Raw genomic sequence first — 22,710 nt, 5'->3', positions numbered from 1 at the left:
GCTCACCTGCCACGTGCCTGCCCCTGGCCATGCGTTATGTGGTCCAGGAGAGCTTCCCTGAGGAAATGACATTTAAGTTGAGACCTGAAGATGTATAGGAGGCAGCTGGTCAGGGACTCCCACCATCTTGACTTCGTTGTTGATTTGCTGTGTTACTTTGAGAAAGTCACTTCCTCACCCAGGTCTTAGCTTGCTTGTCTCTGCCATGCTTCTATGACTTCAGAGTGAAACTCAAGCCTGGGGGAGAGAGGTGTCTTCCCTGGACCCTTGTCCTCCCAAGATGGGGTCTTGACAAAGACTCACCGACCTGGGTTTGAGCCCCAGCTCCCCAGTTCGTATCTGGTGATCCTAGCCAAGTGGCAGAACCTTTTGGTCTCGTTTTCTTCCTCTGGTGAAATGGGCATGACAGTACCTGCCCCATGGGGCCATTGGCACATAGTAAGTGTTCATCCATATATAGTCAATGCATGTGTGTATATGTGTATGTGTATATATATACATAAATAGATACACGCGCACACGTTTTTCTTGTGGGAAGTCGTGTTAGTAAAAGGCAAAGAATCGGATGGGCATGGTGGCTCACACCTGTAATCCTAGAACTTTGGGAGGCCGAGGTGGGCAGATCACGAGGTCAGGAGATCAAGACCATCCTGGCTAACATGCTGAAACTCCGTCTTTACTAAAAATAAAAGAATTAGCCGGGAGTGGTGGCGGACACCTGTAGTCCCAGCTACTTGGGAGGCTGAGGCAGGAGAATGGTGTGAACCCAGGAGGCGGAGCTTTCAGTGAGCTGAGGTCACACCACTGCACTCCAGCCTGGGCAACAGAGCAAGACTCCATCTCAAAAAAAAGAAAAAGGCAATGAATCATTTAGAGGGGTCTTTCATAACTACTTCCTACCCACCTGGAACCATCAAAGAGCCCCTGGCAACGGGGCTCCATCCTTATTACCTGGCTGGGTTTACTGGCAGGTCACATGAGGTTTAAAAATAGCTCCATCCTTCATTCCTTGGCCTGAGATTGCTTAAGGCCAGGCCAGGGTACAGCCTGGCTTGACCTTGACCCCGCTTTCCTGTTTCTGAGACTGGCCTTCTATGCTGCTGCCCCACCTTTCCAGGGACATTGACTTGGGAGGGTGAGTGAGTTTTCACATAAGTGGGTGGGACTAGGGGACCCAAGCCTGGTGTCCCCCAGTTCATTCTCCAATCCTAAGAGAGCCGAAGCTTGGGCTGCCCACTGGTGAGGGCATTTCTCTCTGTGTCCTGGGGAAGACCAGGGTGTGGGGCTGGAGGTTCTGCTTCCCGTGAACTCTGGTTTCTGTTCAGGCAGCAGTGAACTGAGGTTGGAGCCCCAGAGCTGCCATCTCACATTTAGCTTTTTATGAGTGGGAGGATCCCCTTTGCTGTGCCACACCCCACATGGCCCCAGAGTATCTGTGGAAATCAAGACAATAGCACCCCAGCTGCTGGAGGAAGCAGGCGTTTTCTGAGAACCAGGATTGTTGTGGTTTTTCTTGTACCCTACCCAGTCTCTGGAGGGGCTCAGGAAAGGCTGCTGAGTTGCCTCGAAAGCTGAGTGGACGCCTCTTCTTCTCAAAAGGCCTCGCCTTGGTGGCCTGATGCCATATCAAAAAAGAAACAGACTCCTCAGTCTGCCTGTCCCCGACTGGACAGAACATGCGAGTGGTACTAGCAGGACTGCTCACCTTCTCAATGCCTGCTATGAGATGTTTTTCGCCTGGTGCTGCCTGGAAAACCCAGGTTCTCGGGGGACACAGTGTGATTTTTGACGCTGCAAACTGTGGCTTGTTTCATGTCACTGGAGCTCAGTCCCTGCTTCATATGATTATGGAAAGCTCATGGTATGGCACTTTATGGGGCATTCTTTTTTTTTTTTTTTTTTTTTGAGACAGGGTCTTGCTCTGTCACCCAGGCTGAAGTGCAGTAGTGCCATCATAGCTCACTGCAGCCTCCATCTCCTGGGCTCAAGCAATCCTCCCACCTCAGCCTCCTGTGTAACTGGGACTACAGGCATGCACCACCAAACCCGGCTAATATTTTAGAATTTTTTGTGGACATAGGGCCTCATTATGTTGTCCAGGCTGGCCTTGAACTCCTGGGCTTAAGCTATCCTCCTACCTCAGCCTCCCAAAGTGTCGGGGTTACAGCCGTGAGCCACCACATGTGGCCAGTGGGTATTGTTTCATTTAATCCTCACCATAACCATTCCAGGGGTGGATACTGTTGTTACCATTCCAAGTGAGGAGTCCCCATCTCAGAGGTGAAATGCTTTTTCAAAAGCTGGTGGGACTAGAAAAGGTGAAGCTGCTGAACCCAGGACTTGCTGGCTCTTACTGCCTGCTGTGCATGGCTAGATGTGGGCCTGGTCCCAGGCCAGATCGTTTGAGTGTGGCATCCTTACGATTTAACTGCTGGCTTTGTGCTAAAGCCCTCTGGTGGGGGCCCTCGTGAAGGCCTGGGATAGTAGGCTGGGTATCTGGCCTTCTAGCCGTTGTCTGTGCCTGGCAGAACGATCCTGTTGGTCCTTGGAGACAGCAATGCACAGCCTGACCCATGGCCTGCAGGTTGCCTCAAATGCACCCTTGGGTCTACAAATTGGGATAGACTCCCTGCATCTTGCAGCTGCATCCTGGCCTACAGGCTGGAAGCCTGTCAGCTGCAATGAAGTTTGCTACAAATAGGCAGAAATGCCAAGTGTGGCTCAGCCAGGCAGTGAAGCCTGAAGTACAGCTTGCTGGTTAAAGGACAAGGGCTTTGAAGGTTCTGAACAGGGGATGTGTCATGTTGCCCAAGAAAGTGATTGCTTCAGGAAAGGGGACCTGGCATCCAGCATGGGGGAAATAGTCTCCTTTTTGCTCCGGACCCTTCTACCTGTTTGAGTTTTGTACTGTGTGCAGGTAACTCCTAAACCAAGAAGAACTTGGGTGTTGATGTTAGCCAGGCCTGGGTTAAGTCCTGGCTCTGCTGCATGTCACAGTCACAGTCAACATTTATGGAGCCCTGTCTACATGTTCTGCTAATTTTGGCCTATTTGCCATTTACTGGTCATATGACATTGGACAAGTGGCTTTTTCTCTGAAGCTCTTTCCTCCTTCCCCAGTTGTGAATGAAAGTGCTTTGCAGAGTTGGGGATTGAGTGAGGACATGAGAAAGCACTTGCCACAGGGCCTGAGATGTTGGGAGAACTCAGTAAATGGGAACTGTCAATTATGGCTTTTGTTCTGAGAGTAAATGTTGGGGGGATGAGTGTTGCTGAGGGGCTACAGAGAAGCAGGTCTTAGCAGCCTGTCAGGAGAGGCTGCCTGCCTTGTCCTTCAGGGATGAGCATGCTGCAGTTCCACACTACCCCCATGGGATGGCTTTTCTGAGAAGACGAGGACACTGCGGCAGTGAGCACGCCCTTCCCAGACTCTTCCCGGAAAGGTTCAGTTCCCACAGTGCTAGAATTTTCACCTGACTCGTTGTCAGCGTCGCCATTGGTTCACAGATTTAGGTAGTGCCTTTCACAATGCATCCGTTCAGCATTTGCCTGTAGTGTTTGTTTCATCCCTGTTGCTTGGCACGATACTTCCCCCCATTGTATGTTTTCTGATGTCTTGCTAATGTATTTTGGAATGAGTGTGTAGCCTAGATTGAAGAGTCATTCATTTTGTGATTGCACCTCCCCTAGAAATCAGTCTGATCCATGGGAAAACTGCAGTTCCTGAGGGCTTCCCTGAGATCTCCAGCCCTTCTGCCTTCCATGACGATGCTCTTTTGTAAAATTCCGAAGTACCTCAGAGCTTTTAAGTTGTGAATAATACAACAAACTCATCTGTGCCACCAGGCTCAGTCCAGGCATAAAGTATGACCTGTACCTGTGGGGCCCCTCTGTACCTTCTCTGTTTGTCCCTCTCCCTTCCAAAGGTAAGCATGTGGGGTCACTAGGTGTATCTCAAGCTTGGCTACAGAGTGAGTCACCTGAGGAGGTCAGTACTGGTGCCTGAGTCCCAGCCAGGGTGTGGCCTGGGCAGTAGGACGTTGAAGAGCTGTCTGGGTGATTCTAGTGTGCAACCAGCGTTGAGAACCACAGGTGTCGATCTTTCCAGGTATTACTCTTAAACTCCCTAAACAAGGCGCTATTGGTGTGCTTTTAAACGTGATGTCAATGGTGCTGTACAGTTTGTATCTGTTTTGCTTTTGCTTATGTAGCATTATGCTTGTGAGATCAATCCACAACTAAATAGCTCTCGTTCACACATTTCCTGGTGGTAGAGTGTCCATTCTAGAAGCATACAGCCGCTGCCGGAGCCATATTCTGTTGATGATCATGTAGAGGGTTTGCGGTGTTCACTGCTAGGAATGTGAACATCCTTGAACACTTTCCCCGAGCATGGGAGTTGCTCTGTGTGATGCTGCTCAGCTTTTGCCACATCATGGCACATGTAGACGATCATATTTTCACTTTGGCAAATGCGGGGCTCTGGACTCCCTAGACCCCACCCAGCCATCTCGGGCTGTGGCTTTAAGATCTTCCCCACTGTTGGGAGCTCAGCCCTAGAGTTTATTCCCGGGAGGGGAATTGGGACAGCACCTTCTACTCCCTTAGATACTGCAGGAGTCCCTTCTGGAGTGGTTATGGCAACTTCTACTCCCTGCAGAAGTCTGGTTTTGCCAACCCTTGGCACTGTCCAACCTTTTAATTATTGCAAATCTGGTGAGTATGATATGGTACCTTGTTTTATTCAGTATTTCCTAATGTCTGGTACATTGAGCATGTTTTTATGCTTATTGGTCTTTTGAGTTTAATCTTTTAACTGCTTGATTGCGTCTTGTTTACACATTTGTGTTTTTCTTTTCTTATTACTTTGTAGAAGTTCATATTCTGGATCCTATTTCTTTGGGGTCTGCTGCCGATATCTTCTCCCAGTCTGACTTGTCTGAGTTTTTTTAATGGGGCTTTTTGATACCTCAAAGTTTAAATTGCTTTTTTATACTTAGGTCCTTGATCCGCCTCAGTGATGCCCACCCAGTGGGTGATTTTTTGGGACGTTTAGCAAATGTCCAGAGACAGTTTTGGTTGTCCCATCTTGGGGATGGTGGTCCTCCTGGCATCGAGTGAGTAGAGGCCAGGGATGCAACTAAATACCCTACAATGTACGGGGCGGCCTCTCACAACTAAGAATTATCTGGTCCAAAATGTCAGAGTGCTCAGGTTGGAGATGCTGCCCTAGGGATTCTGATCAGGTATGAGGCAGGTTCCTAGAATCTGAATTTTTCACAAGTACCTTGGGTGGCATTTGTGATCCGGGGTGTTTGCAAAGCGCAAAAGTATAGAGTATAAATACCTTAGGATGGCAAAGAGGTCAGTGAAGGTTCTCTGGAGGCGGTGGGGGAAGGGAAAGGAGAGGCCAGACATCCAGGGAGAGAGGAAGCACATCGTATGCTCGCGGGGTGGGGAGGAGGGGAGCCTAGTGGCCCAATCCCCCGACCCCCAGAGCAGCCTTCACTTCCTTTGGGTCACTGAAAGCAACACCAACTCCGTCCTGGGGGCTGGAACTTGCTGCCTCTGGACGCTGCTGCTCTGCTTCCAGCCATAATCATGAGAGATGACATTGTCAAAGACCCATAGCTGCTTTTGAGTGCTGTTGGTAGACCCAGCATTGTGCTGTGTGCCTTCTGTACGTTCTTTCATCGTATTTTTATCTCAACCCTGTGAGATCGTTTGTAGAAGAGAAAACTGCTAGACAGAGGTAAAATGAAGCACCAGTGTCATCCAGCAAGAAGGTATCAGAGCTGGGTTTCCAACACTGAACTGCTGTGCTGTGCTGAGGACGTCCTGGAGCCCAAGTCCAGTGCCGTCCAGTGTGGTCCCGGTCAGTTCTGCTCTCCAGCCTTGCCTAATGGGTCGCGGGATGACAGGCTGCCCTGAGTTGGCCAGCCTTCCTAAATAGCCCTCGTGCCCCGTGGCAGCAGGAGAGAGACCCCCCACATGCGAGGAGCTGCTTGACTTCCATTTGCCTTTCTACATGCTAGGCATTTGAGCTGACTTTCAAAGGGATCACTTCCTGCTTTGAAAGCAACCACAGTATCTTAAAGTCAAAATGCTGATTGAAACCTCCTGGAGAGTGTGCCTGGCTCCCTTGCCCTTATTTGTCCAAAGTATGATTCCTTCACCACAAGCATTTCCTGACGGCATTCTTGAGCCGGAGCCCAGTGTCACGGTCTGCCTGTTCGTTTATGGGAACTCTGGGCTGTCACTTGGATAATTGATTTCAGGGCCCTGGGTCTTCCAAGCAGCTGAGTTCTACAGGCATCAAAGGCAGAGCGTGGAAGCTTCCTCCACTGCGCAGCTGAGTTGAATTCTATTTATCTTTTCAATTCTGGTGAAAGGAGTTTTCCTATGAGTGCCTTACTTTTTCTTTGTGGTCTAGTCCTGCCGCCTCTGCTTGGGAATGGCGCTGAACCTCTCTGAGCCTCTGTTTTATCCGTGGAAAATGCAAGGGAATGAGCTCCCCTCAAAAAAGAACTGGTGGAAAGGTAATACAGTCTTTCGGCTTGTCAGCCTTCTGAGAGAAACGTACTTGGTGTAGGCAGCACAGAGGCCTCAAGCTGGTAGACTGCAGGCCCAGTTCACCTGCATATGTGTTTTGTTTGCCTCGTGGTGGGTTGATGACAGTTTTGTTTTGTTTTAATTAGTTACCATCCTTTAAAAATCAGGGAATTCACAGAAAAATCTGCGTTTCTGGCATTGCATAGAACATCAGAGCTCACAGCTCTTGGGCCCACATTCCTGCCTGGCCACTCTTGGCTGGAGTGGGAAGAGCCTGCCCCTCTTGGGGGCAGGGCAAATGCTGTCCTGTCAGCCCCAGCCTCAGCCCCGCCCAGCTGCACTCATGTATGCTGCTTACTGGCCCCGGAGGCATCTGGGTTGCATAAGATATTAATTTCGTATTTTGTTGTCTCAGATGTAGAAAGAAGTGGGGTGGGATCACATTTGGAAGTCATTATCAGGGTGATGTGATTTACTATGCCTGGGAAGGCCTCTTTCTTCCCTGAAACCAGGAGTTGACTCAGGGCTACACATTTGTATTGCATTTCCCCCAAGTTGGGGTATTCTTCCCACCTACTCAGGAAATTGGAACAGTGTGGAAGTAGGAAGTGGAAGCCGCTGGAGGGCTGAGACCGTTCCTTTAAGAAAAGGCCCAGGAACTTTAGGCTGAGCTGTTTCATCAGGGGAACCTGGAAACGGCCCTGTTACCAACTTTCCTGGCGAATGATGCAAAGAATACCAAACTGTGCCCTAAAACCATGAGAGGGCACTTGGCAGGGACTGGACTTGCCAGGTTAAGTGGTAGGGGAAATCGGGCCGACTTATGACTTTGGATTGTGAAAAAGATGCGTTTGCTGCTGTCAACTTTTGCTGGCCTCTGCCACTGATCCAAGGCCCAGGATCAGTAGGGCCCAATCTGAGGAGGATGTGGAGCAGGGCACAGTGTTGTTAGGAGTGGAAATGCTGGCCCTTCTCCCAAAGTGGGGAGGAAGGTGGGAGCATAAAGTGACCGATTCCTACTGAAGCCTCCTCACGGCACAGGCATTTTCCACCTGTAATGCAGGGCAGGAGCCATGGGGACACCCCTCGCCTGAGGTCGCCCTGCTTGTCAGAAGGCCTCAACTTCACCCTCTCATCAGTCTGGCTTCTTTTTAGAGGCTCACATTTGCTGTTGGGAGATACTTGGTCTTTGCTCCATTCCTGCCTCCCTTTTTGGTACTTCCTCCTCCTAGGCTCCAGTCCTGTCTTCTCCAAATACTACTCCCAGAGACACTGCATTTCAGTAGAGGGGTTCTGAAAACCCTTAGGATCTCTAGTGGAGGAATGTCAGCTCAGTGACAAGATTAGAAAGGACATTGAGCAGCAGAATAGGGAGTTTTCCTGGCCCCCACCCCCAAGAATGTTTCACAGTGCCTGGATTTGGTCAGCAGTTGGGACCTTTTTCCATATCCAATAAAAGCTGGTTCTGTCTCCCCGTGTTGACCGAGCTGCTTGAGGGTGGGGTCTGTCTTGGTCATTCAGTAGCCACTAAGTGCTTGTTGCAGGAAGTTGTGGAATAGGACTTCCTGTGTTGGTGCTGGTCAGTGTCTGGGGCTCAGCCTTGGGAGCCAAAGGTCACAGTCTGCAAGGGTGAGGCTTGTGCGTTCTTAGAAATGGCTCTGTTACGTGACAGTTTGAGGGAAGCTTTGTAGAAAGAGGAAGTAGCTATTTTTTACCCCAGAAGTCTTTATTCCGTCCTTGGGATGCGGCCATTTGGACCTGTTTTACCCAGGTGTGGTACACGAGCCCCTCTTGGATGTCCTTGTCTAAGGGATATTTGAGGGTACTTCAGAAGTGTAATTTTGGGCCTCAAGAGTCGGGATGTACAACAGAGCCTCAGATCAGGGTCACCTGGGGTTGTGGCCGTGTCAGCAGGGCCTGGAGGCTGTGGGGGCCTCCTCAGCCCTTACTGGACAGGTGGGCAGGTGAGGCTGCCGCTCTCCAGGCAGTCCCACTCTCTGCTGGGAGGTAGAGGGAGCTGAGAGACACCCCAGTTCAGCTCAGGGCCTCCCACGAGAGGAGGGCCCACGTAACCAGCCCCTGCCTCCTCCCCCTGCAGGCTGGATCCTCATTGACCGCTGTGGGAAGCACTTTGGTACAATACTCAACTACCTTCGAGACGGGGCGGTGCCTTTACCCGAGAGCCGCCGGGAGATCGAGGAGCTGCTAGCAGAAGCCAAGTACTACCTGGTCCAAGGCCTGGTGGAAGAGTGCCAGGCGGCCCTACAAGTAGGCATCACCCTTTCTTCCCATATGGGCGGAGAGGCACCAAGCCTACCTGCCTTCCTCATTTTCCCTCTCTGCAAAACAGGGGCGGTTTCTGTCTGACTGAGATGTTGTGAGAGTTAATGAGTTTGCCCTGGAGCCCGATTCCTTCAGTCAGAGTGACCCCTGGGAGGCCTCCCTGGAACAGCAGGCCACCTACTGTCTCAGTCCTTGCAGCCCCCATGCTGTTGGATCTTCTCATGTGTACATCTCAACCCTTCAGCAGCAAACCCCGCTGTGTAAAACTTGGTCAGTGTTCGGGACCAATCTTAGGGTTACTCTAGTCCCAAAAGTCATTGTTGGGAGCTCAGCATAATCTCTACAGACAGACACCCCTCACTCCTTAGCTGGACAGAGCAGGACCATTGGGGTCAGGTCTGGTGACAGTAAAATCCCACAAAACCAAAATGCTTCTAGACATAGCCAACACCCCTTTATTTCAAACAAAGTTACAATGTGGCAGAGCATCAGAAGCGTCCCTTTGGGTTGTCTGGGTTGTCATAGGAATCTGGTCTGTGTGCATGAGGCCCTTGTTTGGGCCTCCCCAACACCACATGTCTGTGTCTGGCCCCGCACCGGACCAGTACCTTTAACGCTGCACACCACCTCTACTCTGAGAGTCTGAACTCACTGTAGATCTAACTGAATGTTGCAGCATTTACTTTTTTATTGTTACTACGTTGTTAAAAGTGATGCACATGCATCTTTCAAGAAGTCAAATAGTGCTGCAAGGTTAACATCAAAAACACCACCATACCCCCTCCTATTCTCCTTCACCCCTGCAGTAACCTCTGTGAATTCTCTCAGCAGTTTTTTCTGTTCACATTTATGTTTCCACATAATTCGCCTGTGCTGCTCTTTATTGAATTCTCAGTTTTTGACATTATCTACTGGCATGACTATAGAAAACTAGAATTTAACTCACGCACTGCCCCTACCTCCACCCCCACCAAGCTTAGGCATACTCTTCCTTCTCCCATTCTCCTGGTACATTTCATCACAGTTCTGGCTAAATTCAGAGTTTACATCATGACGCATAAATATGGCTGACAGTTAAGCCACAGAGTGTACAATGATTATTTTCTTTCTTCTGTAACTGTAAGTTTGCCAGAGTTAGGGATTGCCTCATTGTTTTGTTCGCTTGATTTTCTAAATATATGTTCCTACTTCAGCGCCATGTTCTCAGCGGTCTCATACTGGTGTGTTCAGACACATCAGAGGTTCTGTTTCATCTTTGTCTTGGAGACATGCCCCTGGGTCTCGTTTCTATTAGTCTGAGGTTAGACCTCCAGGACTGACCTCCTAATTCTTTCCTCTTAGTGTCTCTGGCTTTATCCTTTTGTTCTACTTGCTCAGAAGTTTTAATTTTTCACCTTTATATTTTCAACCCTTCTATCAAAATTTTCATTTCTGCTATCGTCTTTCTAACTTCTAAGAGCCTTTTCTTGCTCTCCGAATGCCCTGCTTTCCACAGCGTGCTGGTCTTGAGGCCGTATCTGCTCTCATCTGTCCGATGATACTATTTGTTTTCTTTCTTCTCCCTTCATTATCTGACTCCTCCTCTTTTCCTCTCTTTGTTTTGGTTTTGCTCTCATGTTTAGGAGGCTTTTCACATGTAATCTGATGATGCTTGGCTGTCTGTTGAAAGAATGAGACTCTGAAAGCTTGTTTGTGCATGTATGGTCCTTGTCCACTGGGTTGCATTGTGGTGATAAGGCAGACTTTTTCAGTGGGACCCCCAGCTATCAGAATCTGTAAGCCATTTTGGGGGACAGATGGTGTTCCTGAAGAGCAATCCTCTACTGTCCTCCTGCTGATGGGTCTAGGCCTGGCCGGCTGCCTTTGGGGATCTGGAAGGGGAAGGAGCTGGGGTTGCTGGTCACTTAGTGTGATGTTCACACTTCTCCCCCCGTTTTCAGAATCGCAGCTCAGCCCTGTCCTCTACTGTGCAAACCACTGCAGGAAAGTTGCCCTTTCTTCTGCCTGCGTGGGGACAGAGATGGATTTGGGGATCTTCCCAGTGCTTCCGCCCACTGGTTTCAGCTTTCCCCCTCTCCTTGGTTAACGCTCACCTGTGACCTTTCCAGCCTCAAGTTTTTGACTTTTTTTTTTTTTCCCTGGTCTGCTGACCTCACTTCTCCCATTCTTTTTCCCTTTATGGGTTTATACTTTTTTTTATTCCTCTGCAGCCATCATAGTGGGGTTTTAGGAGCTTTTGATTAAATCACGTTTCAGCTGCTACGACGAGGGTTTATTTTTGAGTGGCTTCCTGGGCTGTGGAAAATGGTCGTCATTGTTAATACTTACTCAGCATCCTGGCCTATAATGGTCATAGCCAAAGAGCAGACTTACTGGGAAATCGAACTCCCTGTCTCCCTCATCTAGTTCACTGGTGGTAAGAATCCTCCTCTCTTCCCAGCCATGACTGCCCCATCTCCCCTTGCCAGAGCCTGTCTGTCCAGCAGGTCAGCTTTAAAAATGCAGTGCTAGGCAGGCCTCCTAGGCTGAAAGCATGTTTTGTTCCAGCAGAACAAAGATACTTATGAGCCTTTCTGCAAGGTCCCTGTGATCACCTCATCCAAGGAAGAACAAAAACTTATAGCGACTTCAAATAAGGTATGTTGGAGGCACCCTTGTGGAATTTCTTTTGCTACCAGAAATGATGGAGGTTCTTCTGAATAACTTTTGAAATAAAAACATGTGTAATTGCCTGAGTGAGGCCTGAGAATGGGTTCACAATGGGAAGCTACAGGTCATCTTTTGTCCTCTGCTATTGGGTCATGCGGTCCCCCTCTCCAGCCAGCAAGCTATGCTTGTCTGCCTCTTCTGCTGCAGCACAGGGCCCCAGCCCTATGGGAAGCCAGTAGTTCATTGCACCTGCCTGCCAAATAATTCTTCGTCTTCTTCTTTTAAAACAACCCACAGCCGGCCGTGAAGTTGCTCTACAACAGAAGTAACAACAAATACTCATATACCAGGTAAGGCGTCAGCTGGGAAAGACAGCTCCATTTACTAGGAAAACCTCCACTCACACCAGCCAGACCCAGCTCCTCTTTGTACCTTCAGATGAGGATGACCCCTCTGTACCTCTCTGCCTGGATAGACAAGTAGACAGATGGATACAGGGGTATAACTCTGAGCTCTAATTCACACATATCATAAAAGTCATCTTTCTAGAGTGCACAGTTTTTATTATATTCACAATATGTGGTTTTTAGTATATTCACACGTTGTGAGGCCATCACCACTATCTAATTTTAGAACTTTTTCACTGCCTGAAAAGAAACCCTCTATTCATTAGCAGTCACTCCCCATTTTCCCTCAGCCATTGCCTCCCCAACCCCACAGCCCTAGGTAACCACTGATCTGTTTTCTGTCTTAATGAATTTGCCTGTTCTGGACATTTTTATATGAATGGAATTGCATAATATGTAGCGTTTTATGACCAGATTCCTTCACTCATCATAGTGAGATTACCTAAGAGGTTTTCAGGGTTTATCCATGTTGTAGCATGAATCAATACTTCATTCTTTTTATGGCAGGATAATATTCCACAGTGTGGACCACATTTTCTTTACCCATTCATCAGTTGATGGACATCTGGGTTGTTTGCACTTTTTGGCTATTGTTTTAATACTGTTATGAACATTCATGCAGTCTTCGTGTGGGCATGTTTTTCATTTCTCTAGGAGCAGAATTGCTGGGTCATGTGGTAACTCTAGGTTTAATCATTCGAGGACCTGCCAAACTGTTTTCTAAAGTGGCTTCACCATTTTACATTCCCACCAGCAATATATGCAGGTTTCTAGAATGCCATTTGGCCCTTGAAAACATATGGCTCTAACTCGAGAACTTGAGGGATGCCGGGAGGATTTAATGAAGTTACTCAAGATCTTTAAAAAGACCTGGGATACAGAGTCTCCCTTGGGCAGTGCCATTCTGCTCCTCGCGGGGCTCGGTGAGGCGCTCTCCTCCACCTGGTGCCTCTGCCCAGAGGCTGTCACTCAAGCACGATGGTTAGGAGCACTCAGGCTTAGGGGCCAGGGCTGTCTTTTGGGGGGCCTGTCTGCCATTGATTAGGTTCAGCCTCGAGCAATTAATTTCTCTGATCCTAACTTTCCTTCTTGAGCGATTGAGATTGGAGTGCATTTGTCATGGGATTCGTGTGAGGTTGAAATGAGATAGTGGAGAAAGTGGGCTCAGTAAGGCCCTGCGTGTAGAAGGGCCCAGCAAATGATGGCAGTTTTTACCAGCTTGTGGTCACCGTATCAAATGCTCTTTTGCAGCAATTCTGACGACAATATGTTGAAAAACATTGAACTGTTTGATAAGCTGTCTCTGCGCTTTAACGGAAGGGTCCTATTCATAAAGGATGTCATTGGGGATGAAATCTGCTGCTGGTCCTTTTACGGTCAGGGCCGGAAGATTGCTGAAGTCTGTTGTACCTCCATTGTCTACGCCACTGAGAAGAAACAGACCAAGGTAAAAGCCTCGAGAGGACAGTTTGGAGTGGCTGTTCTGAAACACACCTGTAGAACTTCCTTTCACTTGAGCACAATACAGAGGGAAACGCTTTTAAAATGCTTTGGTTGGCTTGTGACTGCTCATCGTTAAAATATTTATCTTTTAGACCCTGCAAAGGGCCAAATGTAGGGTCCATCTGGCATTCCTTAGTTCCCTACCTTGCTGGCTTCCTTCCAAGCATGCTTGACTCCCTGACTGCGCTGGACTCTGGGGATCTCTTTTTATATCATCCTCTCCAAACCAGTAGGCTTGACCTGTCCTTTGACCTCTCCCACCGTGCCATTCCACAAAGCTGGATTGCTCTGCATAGTGCTGCTAGAGATCTGGCCCCCCTTCATTGAATTTGCCTGCCCTTTTGGGGCTCTGCAATTGGGTTTTCTGTCTTTTTAAACTTTTAATTCACACTATACACTGTCATTTCTTTAACCTATCTAAGGGAAATCTGGCTATCCAGTGACACGCAGCAGGTCTGCTGTGGGCCGACGGTCATGCCTCTTGTCACCCTCGCACAGGAGGCTCAGGAGACTGAGCCTGTAGGTCCCCTACTCACGTTATTACTGTCCCTGCAGCTTTTGAGGGTACACAGCTCTGCATGAGACTGTAGCTGACCTCGAACAAAAAGCACATGAGAAAAAATCACATCACAAAGTAGAAACCAGTCTCTTTTTTAACTTATTATTTAAAATTTAAGCCGTACACAGAATTATAGTGTGGTGATCTCCCCTGTGCTATCATGCCATATCAAGGGCCATCAGCTCGGGCACTGTCACTCAGTCTGTATCTGCTCCACGTCCCCAGCACTGACAGGATGAATTGGACAACATATTTTATTCCTAAGCATTCAAAATTATCCTAAAAGAATGATAAGGGCAAAACACTGAGGTTCTTTTTGCTTTCAAAGATCCCAGGGGTGGGGGCGAGCCAGAATCATCTGCCTCTCTCTCCACATTGGCAAGACATCATACCCCTTTTCTCCTGTGACCTGTTTCTTTTAGGGCTGTGAATTCTTCCTGTAATTAGACCCCATTCTGTCATGGTTTGATTTTTTAAAATATGCCTGGGCTGCCTCTGCCCTTGGGTATTAAAAGGAGAGTCATCATATTGATTGAGCTTTAAAAGATTAAGACTTCTCATTTTTAGAGCTTAATAAGGAACAAGGGGATTTAGAGAACATGTGATCTGATCCCAGCTGTTTCTGGATTAGCAGACAGGTTCAGGAGTGGCGTGTTCTTGTGTTTGTACAGCTAGGTATTGGCAGAGCCAGGATGGGAAGCCAAGGGCCTCTTTCTTTCTCTTTTTGTTTTGAGAGAGAGTGTTGCTCCGTCACCCAGGCTTACATACAGTGACGCAATCATATCTCAATGCAACCTTGAGCTCCTGGGCTCAAGTGATCCTCCTGCCTCAGCCTTCTGAGTAGCTGGGTCCACAGGTGCATGCTACCACACCTGGCTCATTTTATTTATTTTTGTAGGGACTGGGTTTCACTATGTTGCCCAGGCTGGTCTCGACCTCCTGGCCTCAAGTGATCCCCCCACCTTGGCCTCCCAAAGTGTTGGGATTACAGGCATGAGCTACTGCGCCCAGCCCGTGTCACTTGACTCTCCTGTCTCATCTCCAGTCTGTTACTGAGCCCTACTGGGAAGTTGTGTTTTTGTTTGGGGCTGTTGGTTATTGTATTTGTCAGTTCTCAATGCTTATTTGGTTTTTCTGTCTCCTTGCTGAGACTCCCTTTGTTTCCATTTGCTCTAACCCTTATTTACTGGAACATGTTAATAATAGCTGCTGCCAGGTCTTTGTCAGGTAATTCCAAAACCTTGTGTCATCTTGGCACTGGCTTCTGTGAGTTATTTCCCACAGGAGTTGAGAATTTCTTGGTTCTTGTGTATTGAGAAATTTTGATTGTATCCTAAACATTTTGAATATTGTTAAAGGGCTCCAGGCCTTGTTTAAATCCTAGGGAGAACATTGATGTTTTTGTTTTAGCAGGCAATTGACCCAGTTGGGCTCAGGCTGCAAGCTCTAACCAGCCTTCTGTAGTTTGTAGTTGCAATGACAGTTTGGCTTTCACAGCCTTCAAATCTGTCCCAGTTGTGTGCCACGCTGTGGCCCGTCTGTCCTGGGCAGTATCTCTTGCAGCATTCAGTTCTTTCGGGTCTGCTTACGCGGTTTAGGGGCAGATCTTGCAGCTGGGTGTGGGTCTAGGAGTTCATATACAACTTCACAGGCTGCTTCTCAAGCTCCTCTTCCTTTGTAATCTCCGCAGTTCTCTAAGCATCCCTGGAGTCCCCTTTTCTGATCAGCCAGCCAGAAAGCTGGGGGGTTTACTTACCTGCTTTGCCACCTACTTTCTGTGACCGTGCCTATATTTTGGGCCCAGCAGCATGAAGATAGAAAAAGCAACCAGATTCACCCAATCCTGCTGAGACCACAGCTCTTCTCATCAGTAAAGAAGGTTCCTTCCCTCAGAGTTTTGACTCCTGCAGGCTCTGGTTGCTGCCACAGGAATGCTCAGGTCCGGGTGCAAGAAAATAAAGAAAAGGACTGAGCATGGTGGCTCACACCTGTAATCCCACGCTTTGGGAGGCTAAAGCAGAAGGATTGCTCGAGTCCAGGAGTTCAAGAACAGCCTGGGCAACATAGCAACACCCTGTCTCTACCAAACATAAAAAAAAAAATAGCTGGGCATGGTGGCATGTGCCTGTAGTCTCAACTACTTGGGAGGCTGAGGTGGGAGAATCATTTAAGCCCAGTAGTTCAAGACCAGCCTGGGCAACATATCACACCCATCTCTACAAAAAAATTTTAAAAGTTAGTTGGGTGACTGGGCGTGGTGGCTGATGCCTGTAATCCCAGCACTTTGGGAGGCTGAGGCGGGCGGATCACGAGGCCAGGAGATCGAGACCATCCTGGCTAACATGGTGAAACCCTGTCTCTACTAAAAAATACAAAAAATTAGCAGGGCGTGGTGGTGGGCACCTGTAGTCCCAGCTACTTGGGAGGCTGAGGCAGGAGAATGGCTTGAGCCCAGGAAACGGAGCTTGCAGTGAGCCGAGATTGCGCCACTGCACTGCACTCCAGCTGGGGCGACAGAGTGAGACTCCGTCTCAAAAAAAAAAAAAAAAAAAGGTTAGTTGGGCATGGTGATGCATGCCTATAGTCTCAACTACTTGGGGAGGCTGAGGTGGGAGAATCATTTGAGCCTAGGAGTTCAAGGCTGCAGTGAGCTATGATTGTGCCACTGCACTCCAGCCTGGGTGATGGAGCAACACGCTCTCAAAAAAAGAGAAAAGAAAGAGGCCCTTGGCTTCCCATCCTAGCTGTGCCCCTAACCAGCTTCACAAACACAAGAACACACCGCTCCTGAACCTGGTCTGCCAATCTGGAAACAGTTGGGATTAGACCATGTGGTCTCTAAATCCCCTTGCTTCTTATTAAGCTCTAAAAATAAGTCTTAAAATTTTAAAGCTTAGTTAGCCAGAGCCCATATCTAAAAAAAAGGAAAGAAAACCAGGATTTCCTCCCACCTCTCTGCTGTTAGACTCGGTGGCCTCCCTGGCCACTAGAGACCTTCTGGAGGTCTTCTGTCCTGGTGCCATTTCAGGGTTTCAGGTTGCATCAGTGCTGGCAGCGGCAAACAATAAACTCACCGTTGGGCATTACTCCAAATTCTGTCGTTCCCCCATCCACCTGCCACGATTTACTTCTGAGTCCACAGTTAGCTGCTGCGTGCATCGCATCCTGGCTTTGTAGTGTCAGTGAGGAAGACGGGGTAGAGTGTGCCTGCTCCATTTTTCCCAGAACTGGAACCTCTGAATTCTACCCTGAAAGTGGAGTCTAGTCTGATCGAACGTGTGGGACCTGCTTATGTGGCCCTCCTCCTGTTCATCACACCTTAACCCTGAAGGGCAATGAGCAAACACAATGATTTGCCAAGGAGGAGGGCTCATGTCCATTTCGTGGGGGTCCCCAGCTGGACCCTGTACAAAAAACTGCTTTAGAGACTGCTTTAAGGTGTGGACGGACTTGTGTGCAAGGTTGCACCTCTGTTAGGAGAAGCATATGAGCACTGACCTAAATGTCCATCCAAGTACGGTTAATTGCATTGTCGTGTTTATATTTCCTTGTTCCAGAATGATCTCTAGGTTAAGTTAGGGACAAGAGGAAGACGTACAAGTGTGTGTGGTGGGCCACCTTGTGTGTGTTTTGTGTGAATAAATATATGTACAAATATTGACATGCACAGAATCTTTGAGAGGGTAAAATGATGAGAAACTGTACCTTTAAGAAGGGAAACTAGGGGCAGGGGGACCTGTTTCTCTGCATCCCCTTGATTTTCTGTGCATTTAGCGCCACACGTAAGTGTTGCCATTGAAAATATCAGTTTATTTAAAAATAATACTGGTGGCCTTCAGTGGAATCCCAGGGGCCTGATTTAGTCTGGCGGCCCTGCTTAAAGTCCAGGTGTTGGCAGAGAGTGTGGGCCGTTAACTTACCTACCCTGTATTTTGTGGGAACACAGGTGGAGTTTCCTGAAGCCCGGATTTATGAGGAGACCCTGAACATTTTGCTATATGAGGCCCAGGACGGCCGGGGACCTGACAATGCGCTCCTGGAGGCCACAGGCGGGGCGGCAGGGCGCTCCCACCACCTGGATGAGGACGAGGAGCGGGAGCGGGAGCGGATCGAGCGCGTGCGGCGGATCCACATCAAGCGCCCCGACGACCGGGCCCACCTCCACCAGTGAGCAGGCAAGAGACCGAGCCGCCCTTTTCTCACCGCCCCCACTCCCTGCCGTGCTACACCCAGATCCTGTGCAGGCTGCCGGGCCCCTTCTGCTTCCCTTGGAGCCTGGAGATACTTTTGTAACAAGTCAGATGATTATTTTGGTATTGCTTGACAAGGCAAATTGATTGTCTTGACCCAGGCGTATGACCCCTGTCTTTGAACAAGCTGTGTCCAAGATCTCTACTTTTCATGAGAATCTGAGACTCTTTGGAGCCAGGCTTTCTCGGTTCTCAGAGGAAAAGTATGAATGTGTGTGAAGTGTATGTGAGAACTTTTGTTTGCAGTATTTATTTTTGTGGGTGTCGACTTCCCATATGGGCTTTTTGGGTGACACTCCCTTAAGGGTTCAGTTTGACAGTTCCGAGAGTTGTTCTGCAGTTGGAGGCAACCAGAGGTATCTGAGCTCCCTGCTTCCTATTTCATAATCTTCCAGCCCCAGCAGGTCCACTCCTGGTTCCTGTGTGTTTGGCCCGGACACAATTCCCACCGCTTTGCTAGAAGTGCTTTCTGCCATGTCGCTTTGGGCCTAGAGCTTGTTGATAATAATGCAGCTTGTGGCAGTGGAAATGTGGCTGAATGAGCATCTAAATCGTTGTGACCAGTGCAACTTTGGGTGCAAGGTTTTGTTTAGGGAGAAAGCCTTTGGCCACCTTGGGCTGGTCTTTGGCCTGGTGCTCACTGGGACCCCACGTGTCTGCGTAGGAGCAGAGCTTTCCATGGCAGTAAGTGTCCAGCTGTTTCTGGTTCTTTCCCCAACTCCAGCCCCTTCCAGTTGTTCTCCTGGTTGACCTGACTCCACTCCAGGAAGGCCATCTGACCCTGTGACAGGCATAGCTCATAAACTACCCCTCCCTGGGATCCCACTCCTCTTCAGCCTCCTTCCCCATGAAGCTGGGCTAACTTTCTAAGTCAGTTGGCTTAGAACTGTGGCCCAGACCCTTTTTCCTCCCAGCCTGGCATCCAGGCAGGGACACCCTCACACCACCAGCCCCAAGGAGCTTACCTGCTATAAACACAGACCGCCTTGTCTTTGCCTCTGATTTTTACACACTGTAGAGTGGCCAGCAGTGAACAGGTTGAGGATGTGCGGTTTGATAGATACCTTTGGGTCTGCTTTGTGTGTGTTCATGTTTAAGGGATGTGTGCGACTGTGGGTGGGGACGTGTGATTGTGGGGCACAGGTGGCCCCTGCTGGAGCCCGGCTGGGTGCAACACCCGTGTAGGACAGGTGTTCTCAGTGACCTACCTCCCAGGCTCCTCTGCGCCTGCAAAGGAACAGGAGTGAGTCGTGACTGACAGGGGTGGTTGAGACTAGACTAGGTAGAGTAGTTACCAGGAGATGTGAATGTGTGTCAGGTGATGGATGGGTTTGTCAAGGGAATCGTTACCGTTTTATACCAAAGGTATTAACATGGGCAGCCTTTGACATATATATTCCAAAAAGTGGGTTTATATTTTCAAACGGTTTTTACAGCTTAGACTTTGTACGTACTGCCCTGCCTGTGACAGTTGTATGCCTTCATTTTGTATCCAACAGCAAAGCCTGCAATAAAACTTGGAAACAATCATGACTGAATGTCAAAATCATGTATTGGGCAGACGCTTTTTAAACTGTCCTGTGAGCAACTTTTATATTAGGCCATTTGGATTTTATTAACTGCTAAGGAAAGAGGGCTTACAAAATAATGTTTCGTAAAGATTTTATACTGTTTAAGTTTTAAACACCAACCCTGCCTTTTGGGTTGAGCTTTTTTAGAAAGTCGAAGTGAATATCGGCCCTGAAAATGGAAAATCCATTGTATACAATTTTTTTTTTTTTTTTTTTTTTTTTTTTTTTTTTTTTTTTTTTTTTTTTGAGGTAGAGTCTTGCTCTATCGGCCAGGCCGGAGTGCAGTGGCACGATCTCCACTTACCACAACTTCTGCCTCCCGGGTTCAAGCGATTCTCCTGCCTCAGCCTCCCGAGTAGCTGGGATTACAGGCACCCACCAGCCCATGCCCGGGTAATTTTGTGTTTTTAGTAGAGGTGGGGTTTCACCATGTTGGCCAGGCTGGTCTCGAACTCCTGACCCCGTGATCCGCCCGCCTTGGCCTCCCAAAGTGCTGGGATTACAGACATGAGTCACCACACCTGGCTGCTTAGTTTTTTAAATGTCTGTATGAAGAATGAGTTTGTGGAACAATTTGATTTGCTGTGGCCTCTATGCCTAATGAGCTAGTGTTTCTGGCAGCTTTCTCTACCCTCACTTTTTCTCCAACTTTGCACCTGTAGTTTTGAGTCTTTGTCTCTCTGGAATATGAACAGGTTTATAAAACATTCCATGGTGAACAAATTCTGTCGGCTGCATTATAGCCATGAGTAAACAGACAGCATTGGCTGGTCCAAGCTCTGTTACTGAATATACAAGGAACTGATTTTTCTTATGTTCGCACTAAGGGCAAAAACCAGTATTTATAATGTAAGCACTAGCCAAGTAAAACATTGGCCCAAGATTTGGTAAAGAGTCAGGTTTCACTGCAATGTAGTAACTACAATTTTTTTACTAATTGGAACAGCTTTGGTGTGTTGTAATCAAGGTTTTTGTTTGTTTGTTTTAAATAAGCCATTTGATTGTGGTGACTGGGGCCCACGTCCGAGACAATTCCTGGCATATTCTGTCACCCTCCTGTGGGGGGAATCACTGTGCGGGGACCCCATTCCCCAGTTAAAGTGTGTCTTTGTACCTTACAACAGCGATTCGGACCCGAGTGTGAACAACGCTCAGCCCTCCCTCTGGAGCGTGTGCTGTCTTTAGGGCTCTACCCAAAGTCACTGTAACACAGTTAAGTGTGTCATTAACCTTTCCGTCTCTGCGCTATAAAAAAATGCTCAAAGTTTTAGATGTAGCCACTGTATGTTGTGCAGACATTTGTGGACATGTAAAATAAAAGTCATAAAATGCTTCTGTTTTCTGGGTCTTTTCAGACATGCCTGGCATAACCGGGCCCCTCAAATGTGGTTTTCAACAAAGGCAGGGCCCCCACGTTCTGCCTCACCCCCTTAAAGTCGCTCGGGGTGGAAGGGAAAGACGAGTCATGTTTCTGTAGTGTTTGAAGTCAAACGCCAAAAGGAAGTCTTGGGGTCAAAGGCTGCCTGGCTCGTGAAAAAGGGTGAATCAGCTGGTGTTACCACTGATTTACTGTTATGGGGCAGACGGCTTCAGTTCACCAAACCCAATCCCTTGACACATCTGAGTTCCATTTATGTAAAGCAAAATTCAAATTTTGCAGCTTTAGGAAATTTCCTTTAGTCTCAGACCATGCACAGTAAGTCATTGAGAGGTTCTTGGAAGCTGAGACTTGAAGCAAAACCATGAGGCTAATGGATTGAAACAAGAGTTCAATTCCTACAGCATGTTGCTGGGCACAAAAACATCACCCAACTTCTAAATAAAGACCAAAGCATTTCTCATATTAAACACTGAAATAAATGAGCTACACATATATTTAATTAAAAATAAGATCATTACCTAAGTTTTGGTGAATGAGTGAGTGAGGGTGGTTGTAGCGGTGGCCGCATCAATCAGTGAATAAACGCTTGCAAAGGGGAAATTATAAGGAGCCCCTCCCCAGTTACAAGTGTGACGGGCTCCCTACATGCTTTTGCACTGTGGCATTTATTGTCCATTTGTGTGCTCATATGCTTTATATCCATTTTTCTTTTACAATAAAATTTGCATTCATTCGTTCTCCAACCTGCATGTTCAGGGTTGCAGATGGCCAGAGCCCAATCCCAGCAGCTCAGGGCACCAGGCGGGACCCACCCTGGACAGGATGTCCTCCTCTCACGGGGCTCACTCACGCACCCACACGCACTCAGACTAGGACTGCATAGACACGCCAGTTCACCTGATACATACACCTTGGGGATGTGGGAGGAAACCAGAGCATCCAGAAGAAACCCAGAGACATAGGGAGAACGTACAGACTCCACCCAGACAGTGGCCTTGCCCAGGAATCAGATGTCTTATCAACATAATGAAGTGTTATTTGAGAACTTACTGTACACAGTATTGCATCATGTCTCGGGGCAGCTTGACAGAGGTAGAGAATCTTGCCCACCCTCTAATGACACGTTGGAGTGCCCATTAAACATAGGTCCTGTCGAGGGTGTTTAGAATCATGCCTTTGGGTGACCTGGGGTCTGTGTCCAGAAGGTGACAATTTAATAAGGTGCCACGAGGCAGCTGAGAAGCTGGGGTTAGGCTTTGGCCTAACTAACGCCCCTCAGTTTCTTCAGATGTGATCCGTTAGTGCTGCGGGCCTGGTTCCTTGAAGAGGTAGCCAACTGGATCCAATCCCTGCTTCCCCTGTAATTTCCTCAGTTGGAGCAAAAATGGCGGTGGTAGAGGTCAGATGTCATCCTCTATCAGGACTTCCTCCTGACCGACACCTGGGAGAGAGTCACACTTCAGTTTACAGCCCTGCCCGCTCCCTTTGCTCAAAAGGAAACAGTTATCACCTCAACTGTCACTATTAGCAAGGTGGGTGTGGAAGGCCTGTGAGA

The 22,710-nt window shown here is 48.3% G+C and overlaps 2 protein-coding genes across 4 annotated transcripts in view; one reads left to right on the top strand and one right to left on the bottom strand.

Moving 5' to 3' along the window:
- KCTD10 (potassium channel tetramerization domain containing 10) overlaps nt 1-21,107 on the top strand; it is a 29,313-nt gene extending 8,206 nt beyond the window's left edge. The window contains exons 1-6 of one of the 3 annotated variants that reach the window (XM_050749858.1): nt 10-6,539; nt 8,651-8,820; nt 11,383-11,472; nt 11,782-11,834; nt 13,143-13,338; nt 17,900-21,107. In XM_050749858.1, coding sequence (XP_050605815.1) covers nt 6,455-6,539; nt 8,651-8,820; nt 11,383-11,472; nt 11,782-11,834; nt 13,143-13,338; nt 17,900-18,124 — 819 coding nt within the window. In that variant the 5' untranslated portion in view covers nt 10-6,454 and the 3' untranslated portion in view covers nt 18,125-21,107. Of the gene's footprint in view, nt 1-9; nt 6,540-8,650; nt 8,821-11,382; nt 11,473-11,781; nt 11,835-13,142; nt 13,339-17,899 lie in introns of those variants that run through there. The other 2 variants (XM_050749856.1, XM_050749855.1) reach the window with 2 other exon arrangements.
- A 282-nt stretch (nt 21,108-21,389) lies between these two features.
- MYO1H (myosin IH) overlaps nt 21,390-22,710 on the bottom strand; it is a 100,246-nt gene continuing 98,925 nt past the window's right edge. The window contains exon 32 of the mRNA XM_050749962.1: nt 21,390-22,596. Within this exon, the coding sequence (XP_050605919.1) occupies nt 22,573-22,596 (24 nt within the window). The 3' untranslated portion in view covers nt 21,390-22,572. The remainder of the gene's footprint in view (nt 22,597-22,710) is intronic.

Source organism: Macaca thibetana, chromosome 11, assembly GCF_024542745.1.
Source record: "Macaca thibetana thibetana isolate TM-01 chromosome 11, ASM2454274v1, whole genome shotgun sequence".
NCBI lineage: Eukaryota > Metazoa > Chordata > Mammalia > Primates > Cercopithecidae > Macaca > Macaca thibetana.
The sequence above is the reverse complement of the archived record's forward strand: the minus strand, read 5'-3'. Positions and strand labels throughout refer to the sequence as shown.